This window comes from Tiliqua scincoides, chromosome 8 (assembly GCF_035046505.1).
Source record: "Tiliqua scincoides isolate rTilSci1 chromosome 8, rTilSci1.hap2, whole genome shotgun sequence".
Classification (NCBI taxonomy): domain Eukaryota; kingdom Metazoa; phylum Chordata; class Lepidosauria; order Squamata; family Scincidae; genus Tiliqua; species Tiliqua scincoides.
In genome coordinates, this window is record NC_089828.1 from 34,650,843 (window position 1) to 34,659,593 (window position 8,751).

The 8,751-nt window shown below is 44.4% G+C and overlaps 1 protein-coding gene across 1 annotated transcript; it reads right to left on the reverse strand.

Moving 5' to 3' along the window:
* Positions 1–1,582: 1,582 nt before the first annotated feature.
* On the reverse strand, positions 1,583–8,518 carry TEKTIP1 (tektin bundle interacting protein 1). Its single transcript, XM_066636556.1, has 4 exons — positions 8,421–8,518; positions 4,226–4,455; positions 3,119–3,244; positions 1,583–1,792 (listed from the first exon to the last, which is right to left on the reverse strand). The coding sequence occupies exons 1-4, from the start codon at positions 8,516–8,518 to the stop codon at positions 1,647–1,649; spliced, it is 600 nt and encodes a 199-aa protein (XP_066492653.1). The 3' UTR covers positions 1,583–1,646.
* Between the last annotated feature and the right edge of the window lie 233 nt (positions 8,519–8,751).

The following is an 8,751-nucleotide window of genomic DNA, read 5'->3' on the forward strand; positions in this document are numbered from 1 at the left end:
GCTAAATCTGACCTTACATGCATCTCTTTTCTCTGTATTGCCAACAGGTATAAGGCAACATGAGGCAAGCTGGACCCAGTCCTTGATGGAGAGAGCAGCACAAACTTATACGGCTATCAATGCCTTTGCCAAGAGTATACTGTGTCCTCAGCCTTGTGCCAAAAAACTCCAGGAGTTCTGTTAAGTGGCACTACTGCACCACCTGAGGAGAAGAGACTATATAGGGAATGCTGAAAGACCCTAAAATGATACAAAATGTACCAGCTCCAAGGTAGACAGGGGTGGGGAGGGTACCAAAATACTTTTGGAACACCTTCTTGGCCAAGAAGACACGTACCCAGTAGCATCCAGCAAAGTGCACCGTGCCTTGAAGACCTCTCTTTTTTGGCAAAGAGATCCCATTAAGCGAGACAAAAAGGACACTTCCTCTCTTCTTCCCTTTAAAAAAAAATAATCTTGCAAATTTGTATTTAGTGACAAATCCTCCATGGTTGGAAGAAGTCTCCCAAATGCTTTCAGACTGTCAACTCCGTCCCCATTTAGAAAACAAACAGCTAACAGGACCCAAGTCCCAAGCCTCCATTTTTTAAAGTGATCTACCTGCAAGATGCTGGGAACAAGCAGTGACAGATCAGAACTTTCGAGAGCTCCTCTTGGGGACTTCTTAGGCAGCATTGAATTGGCTGCTGGAAGGAACGGATTAAGGGACACTGTAGAGTGTCAGACCCAAGTGTAACATTTGCCTCTAAACCTCTATAGATTTTTCACCAAAGTCATGTTGGCTTCAGAATTAATAGGCTGGGAAGGGGTTGGATTCCTTTTTGCAGATTAATTTATAAAGCTGCAGTTTTAGGGTAGAATAAAAATCCAGCTATTTATACTGCAAACTGTCATGGTTGTTTATTAAATGCAGCAGAATGGGTGGTGTGAGAAGTAGAGGCACAGGGTGAAATCATGTCAGCCAGTGTCCATGGTGCATTAGTTTTACTGCTATGGTATATCACAGGGGTGGGTGACCAGAACACACCACATTACAGCCCTGCTGCTGTAGTTAGGCTACTAGTAAAGCCAGAGCTTCAGACACAGGGACAGTGAATCTCTTGGAGCCAGACTGGATGGGGCTGCTAGCCCTCTTCAAATGAAATGGTAGGTGCTGGTCAGTAAGTAGGGTTGCCAACTCTCCAGCTTTAGCCTGGGGGCTCCAGGAGTTTTGAATCAATCTACAGGTGGCTACAAAAAAGCAGTACTGGAGATTTCAAACAGAACCTCCTTGGCTTCATGATGTGTCATGGGGGGGGGGGATATCTCCAGGAAGAGCTTCAATCAGACTTGTCAACCCTACCACTGCTGCAGTTAATTCCTGTCCTAACTGGTGTTGTTCACAGCTATTCACCAGCATATGATGGAGCAGAGGAAAATCAGCTGTCATAGCCTAGTGCTACAGTGAGCTTTGCATGCAGAAAGACTCAAGTTCAAGCCCTTGCATCTACAGATAGGACTACTAAAGATCCCTATCTGAAATCTTAAGAATACCAAGATGAATGGCTCAATAAGCCATTGAGCCATTTTCATTTGAGCCATTTTCATTTTCATATTCATGAATGAATAAGCCATTCATTCATTCATTCAGCCAGCAAGAAGAGGTTTTACTGGTTGTTGGTCGAGGGCTGGTGGCTGAACATCCTCCAGGTACGGTAGTCCTTGGCAGTGTAGACTGGTGTGTGGAAAGAGAGGTAGGGGACATAGCCAGGCTTCCCCTTGAGCTCTTCAGCACAGCGGTTGCGGTTGACAACTAGAGGGACAAGGGAACAGAAGGAGGGGATTAGAAGCAAGCCAAACTTGTGGCTAGGAGGAGAGCCGCCCATGATTCCCTTGGTTTTTCAAGTCTTATAAGCTTGTGGCCTTGTGCCAATCCATATGTCTTCAGCCAGCCTCATGCCATAAGTGGCACCAAACAAAAATATCCAAAAGTGAGTTTGATTGCATAACCTGCAGGGGGGCTGCACAGCTGGAACTACTCCAAAGAGTGGCAACATTTTGAGTTTAGCAGGGAACTTAATAGAAACCCATGTAGGGTAGTTCCAAGAGAGTCATATCAAGTCATGCCTGCAAGATTATGAAATCCTCATCCAATATTCTCTTTGGATTTTCAGAATATGTTCACTTTACGTTAGAAAGATCTTCAATTGATCTAGCGAAGTCCTCTCTGCACTGACCAGAAGGCGCTTTTTAGGGCAGGAGTCGGCAACCCATGGGCTAGATCCGACCTGCCACCCAAAGTCATCCAACCCACACGGAGCTCAGCTTTGGAGGCAAAGTGATGTCATTGCAGAATGTCTGGCCCCTTTGCCCAAAAAGCTTGCCATTCCCTGCTCTAGGATTTTGTACTTCGGCCTCTCCCAACCCTGCCTGGAGATGCTGCCAGGACTTTCTGTGTGCAAAGTAGGGATTCTATCACTGAGCTACAATCCCTTCCAAAGTTCCAAAATACCTGCTCTGATTTCCAGCGCAGAACTTATATATCTATTATTTCATTCTGAATATGTCAGGCTTTTGTAAACTGAGTTTAGCAAAGTTTCAGTGCTTTTCCTCTACTTTATGTTCAGGATGCACACATGTTGACAAACTCCGACGTTGATGGGATAATGTGTCTGATTGCCTCGAGAGTCCTTTTCCTGGGGTGTTTTGCCAATGCCCCCGTGTACATCAGAACAATAGAACCGTAGAACACTGAACAATATCCTGATGCAACCACACAGTCATTTATGAAGAGTGATTTTGTGACTTTTTTAGGAGCAGGGATTTTTTCAATGAGCATGTGCACATAGTGGGCTGCATGGAGGGGGTGCAAATTGGCTGTAAGCTGCAACCAAATAGCACATATTCCAATTCCAAGATTATAAAAATCCTCAGTTAAACCAGAATTCAGAAAGGAGTGGAATGGTGCAGAGTAAAATTCCAAAACAATAAAAAAGGAACAGAATGAAGAAAATCCATTCATCCACATGCAAGAAGGACTGCATTTTGGTCCACTCTGGTTGCCAACCATAGTTTCACCAACATCCAAGATCCCTCAAAGAATTCCCTTCCCGTGTCCCCCTCCCAGCATGTTCCTTACCATATTCCTTTCCAGGAATGTACTTCTCCTGCCACAGAAAAGCACCCCAACGAGTGCTCGGGTCCAAATATTGGGCGGGGACAATCGGATCGTACCAGCTGCTGTCTCGCAAACGCTGAGCATAAGCTGAGAGAAGCACAAAATGAACATGAGCCAACCCTGTAAAGCTATGGTACAAAAGGCCAGTAACATCCTTGGCATTGTTTACGCATCCACATTTTTCAATTTATCTTTCTCAAGGGAACATAAGACCCCTTCCAGATGAGACCAAGGATCCATCTAACTCAGCAAACTACTTTCAAAAGACAGACTGATCTGTACGATACCTCTAAGATGCTCGTACGCAGGGCTTGGAGGCAGTGGCCTCTTACATTGTTGTGTCCAGTGTGTTGGCAACCTTCAGTCTCGAAAGACTATGGTATTGTGCTCTGAAAGGTGGTTCTGGCACAGCGTCTAGTGTGGCTGAAAAGGCCGATTTGGGAGTGACAATCCCTTCCACACTGGGAGCAAGTGCAGTCTGTCCCTGGTCTGTCTCCCTGGCTATGGGCCTTCCTTCTTTGCCTCAGACTGTTGGCCAAGTGTCTCTTCAAACTGGGAAAGGCCATGCTGCACAGCCTGCCTCCAAGCGGGCCGCTCAGAGGCCAGGGTTTTCCACCTGTTGAGGTCCACTCCTAAGGTCCACTGGGCCTTGTTGTGCCCAGTATCTATAATTATAATTATAATTATTTATTTATTTATTTTATAATCCCACCTGTTGAGGTCCACTCCTAAGGTCCACTGGGCCTTGTTGTGCCCAGTATCTATTATTCAGAGGTACACTAAACATGGAGGTGCCATTTAGCAACATCATGTAGCAGGGAGTTGCACCACCAATTAATCATACATTGTCTTAACATAAAGAAGAGAATCTCCTCCTTCCATCTATAACCATCATGGTTCTAAAACCACTTGCACTAGCACAATGCCCATCATTTTGAAGGTTGAGGCCACAAGAAAGGATTCATACACAGCATGGACACCTGGCATCAGAGTCTTGGGGGAGGGGGAAGAAAATATTGAAGGTAGGAGGGAACCCCTAAAGCCCAGCAACATTATATAAAACTTTACCAGGGGGAAGAGACCTCTCCCGTTTGGCATGGGACTTCAGCCAGCGGTGGTACGGTTCTCGGCCGATACTCTTGGTGAGTGTATACCAGGCTTCGCGATTGTGGCTGTTGGTTAGGCCTGTGTACCAGACCTGAGGGCTGGCATCCCACCCCATGGGGGTGAACTTCCAGCGAACAGCCTCCTTTATGACGGGAGCATTTCGTGGCCCTCTCAATGACAGATACTCATCGCTGGAGAGAAGTACCAATGGTAAACATAGTAGACCCCATAAGAGAACATAAGAGAACATTAATAATAATAATAACAACAACAACTTTATTTTTACCCCGCTTTTCTCCCCGAAGGGACTCAAGGCAGCTTACAACAGGTTAAAATAGATTAAAAATAATTTAAAGCACATAAAAACATATTAACACATATCATAAAAACAGCAGTCAGATAAAAAATAGTCCGGTAAAAAGAGCATAGAGGAGCAGCAAATCATAAAAGAATCAGGCCTGTAAAAAATAGAAAAGATGTAGAAAAGATGTTAAAAAGGCCGAGAACTCAGAAGGCTTGTTTAAACAGAAGGGTCTTCAGGCCTCGCCAAAAAGTCTCAAGAGAGGGAGCCATTCTTAAGTCAAGGGGAAGGGAGTTCCATAGCGGTGGTGCCACTACTGAGAAGGCCCTATTTCTTGCCGCTGCCCCACGTACCTCCCTAGGCAGCAGCACTTGTAAAAAGGCCTTCTCTGATGACCTAAGAGGACGAGCCAGATTGTACGGGAGTAGGCGATCTCTAAGATACCCTGGCCCAGAGCAGTATAGGGCTTTAAAGGTCAAAACCAGCACCTTGAATTGGGCCTGGAAACTTTAGATGACTAGATTAAGATAGAGCAGGTAAACACAAGTTCAGATTCCCATTCAGTTTGAAGCTCATTGTCTCCGCTCACCCTCACAAAGGTATTGTGTGGAAAAATGGGACAAACCCATCAGTCACCACTGAGCTCCTAGGAAGAATGAAATACGTTATGAAATTAGAAAATGGTTAGTGTTCAGGCATGTGGATGCAGGAGAACCCATGGACATTATATATCTGGACTTTCAGAAGGCATTTGACACGGTCCCTCACCAAAGGCTACTGAAAAAACTCCACAGTCAGGGAATTAGAGGACAGGTCCTCTCCTGGATTGAGACCTGCTTGAAGACCAGGAAACAGAGAGTGGGTGTCAGTGGGCAATTTTCACAATGGAGGGAGGTGAAAAGTGGTGTGCCCCAAGGATCTGTCCTGGAACCGGTGCTCTTCAACCTCTTCGTAAATGACCTGGAGACAGGGTTGAGCAGGGAAGTGGCTAAGTTTGCAGACGACACCAAACTTTTCCAAGAGGAGAAAACCAGAAGTGATTGTGAGGAGCTCCAGAAGGATCTCTCCAAACTGGCAGAATGGGCAGCAAAATGACAGATGCGTTTCAATGTCAGTAAGTGTAAAGTCATGCACATTGAGCCAAAAAACCAAAACTTCACATACAGGCTAATGGGTTCTGAGCTGTGTGTGACAGATCAGGAGAGAGATCTTGGGGTGGTGGTGGACAAGTCAATGAAAGTGTCAACCCAATGTGCAGCAGCAGTGAAGAAGGCCAAATCTATGCTTGGGATCATTAGAAAAGGTATTGAGAACAAAACAGCTAATATTATAATGCCATTGTACAAATCGATGGTAAGGCCACACCTGGAGTATTGTGTCCAATTCTGGTAGCCACATCTCAAAAAGGATATAGTGGAAATAGAAAAGCTGCAAAAGAGGGAAGCTAAGAAGATTGCTGGGCTGGGGCACCTTCCTTATGAGGAAAGGCTACGGCTTTTGGGCCTCTTCAGCCTAGAAAAGAGAAGCCTGAGGGGGGACATGATTGAGACATACAAAATTATGCATGGGAAGGATAAAGTGGATAGAGAGATGCTCTTTACACTCTCACATAACACCAGAACCAGGGGACACCCACTAAAATTGAGTATTGGGAGAGTTAGGACAGACAAAAGAAAATATTTCTTTACTCAGCGTGTGGTTGGACTGTGGAACTCCTTGCCACAGGATGTGGTGACGGCATCTGGCCTGGATGCCTTTAAAAGGGGATTGGACAAGTTTCTGGAGGAAAAATCCATTACGGGTTGCAAGCCATGATGTTTATGTGCAACCTCCTGATTTTAGAAATGGGCTATGTCAGATGCAAGGGAGGGCACCAGGATGCAGGTCTCTTGTTATCAGGTGTGCTCCGTGGGGCATTTGGCAGGCCACGTGAGATACAGGAAGTTGGACTAGATGGGCCTATGGCCTGATCTAGTGGGGCTGTTCTTATGTTCATATATTAGCAGATCACCTGCTTCTGCATACAGACTAGCAAATCATAGAAAGCGTTAAGCGTGTTCATCATTAAGCACCACTATTAAATGTCAAATTAATATACCTATTGTATGTACCATGTTGAAATGGGGAAAAACCAAGAAGGGTTTAAGTCAAGGTTGAAAATGAGGCAAAACCCCGAGGACTATTTTTCTAACACAATCCGTAGAAAGCAACAGCAGCAAAAATGATTCTAGCAACTGTTCAAAATTAACAAAAAAAATTTCCAGAGCACCCCAAAAGAATTAGGTGCTGGAGACACACACTGGCTGGGACAGAAAAAATTAAAACAAAATTTACTTAGCCCAGAACAGCGCGGCTTGTTCAATATGTCTATAATTACTTTGAAAGAATTTGTGCTCATGGATTTTCAGATTAAAGTCACAACCTGAAACCGATCCTCGCCCCTACTTCCAGCACAACTGCAAAATGTTAAAATAGATATTGTGCCTTAAGTTGTCCTGTGGCTGGAGGACTGCAACACATTCTTCACTGCCCTTGAAGATCCTTTGTAAAACTTCAGTTGGTACAGAATGCAATTGCTGGGTTGTGAGATGATTCAATCCTGTCTTGCCAGTCCCTTTGCAGTTGCATCAGTTACTGGTTTGTTTCTGGGCATGATAAGGCAGTTGCAGGTAATTCCTGGAAGGCCCTACAAGAGCCAGGGCCAAAGTAGCTGAAGACTGCCTTCCTTCCTTTACCCATCCATTAAGATGGGAGAGAAACTGGGAGAGAAACTGTCATGGGTGTCCCACTGTCCTCTGAAGTTCCATAGGAGATGATACACAAGGAGATCTACTCAGTGGTAGCCCCCAAATTGTGGGATCCCTGCTTTCTTGCATGCAACTGCCTCCTCCTTTCTGGTGTTCCATTAAAGACTAAGGAGGGTGGCCTGATTTTGCTTGACTCAATGATTTTTGTTTTGTTTTGCTGCTTGTTTTGCCGCTTCTTCTAATTAATTATGCATTTCATAACATTGTAAAATTACCATGAATCCCTTCAAGGGAGAAAGTCAGGGTAGAATTTTTTAAAAAATAGATAATAATTTGGGGGATTCCCAAGTTGACTGCTATTCTTTAGTTGGATTGATTGATCTTGACTATTAGAATCATTATGTTATTGGTTTGTCAGGATAACAGACTTGCTATTCAAAATATTCATCTTTTAATTATATTTTTTGGACATGCAAAATATCCTGTAAAAAACAAGTTAAAGAAAAGCAGGTTGGAGTATTTTAGAGACACAAATTTGGGGGGGGGGGGGGAGGTCACATTCTGAAATTGTACTAGAGACCAATGACCAATCCCTTGTTTATGGTACATTTTCTGTTCTTTGAAAGTTGGAGTTTCACTTTGCAGGATACCTCAAGGGCTCTTGGAGCCAAATGAGGGGTCAAAATTTTTAAATAGGGAAAAACAAATTTTGAGATTATTCAGTCACTCAAGAAATGCAATCAGTGCATGCTCAGAGACACTCCTTTCAAATGCCCCAAGTGCAGAAACTAATCCTGAGGCTTGGAAATATGATTCCCTGCGCTTGCCATATACAGATTGGGATTGTTTGAACTGACTATAAAGTCTTGCAATTAGGCCAAAATTAAAAGTCAACCACCCAAGAGTGATAAACAAAATTAACACTTTGCTTGTGAAGGAGGGGAGAGCAAAAGAGGGGAACCCCACAACCATATACCAACCCACATCACAAGTTTCAGCGTCTAAAAGACGTGGACAAGACAGTCCTCAGATACCAAAGGCAAGTGATGTTGCTCAATTCACACAGATTTGCAATGTAGCATTTTTTTTTTTAAAAGGAGAGACTCACCTGTACAGCGGAGTGGGAAAATCAGTCTCCAAGGTACTCTGGGGCACATACGGCCGATCTAATACCAAATCCCGATACGTTAGACTATGGGAATTCATTGTCAAGCTGTGGTGGGCCCCATCCAACCCACTATAGTTTTCCTCTGCTAGCAAGAGGTAAAGTGAGGAGGCTTACAATTGTTTGCCATGCACACCTCTTGGCAACCATCTCCCTAGCAACAAGACAGGCAGGCAAACTGAATGAGATGTTGAGAGCCATGTCAGCAGCTTTTGGGGAATGCTTCTGCTTACCAAAGGTTTGTGGATAGAGTGGGAGAAGGGTTACCAATCCC

Coding starts and splice junctions, on each gene's coding strand:
- TEKTIP1 (XM_066636556.1), bottom strand. CDS start 8,518: ATGAATTCCCATAGTCTAACGTATCGGGATTTGGTATTAGATCGGCCG. Junction 3,245..4,225: donor GGAGAGGTCTCTTCCCCCTG/GTAAAGTTTTAT, acceptor TGCTTCTCTCAG/CTTATGCTCAGCGTTTGCGA. Junction 1,793..3,118: donor CATTCCTGGAAAGGAATATG/GTAAGGAACATG, acceptor TTGTCCCTCTAG/TTGTCAACCGCAACCGCTGT.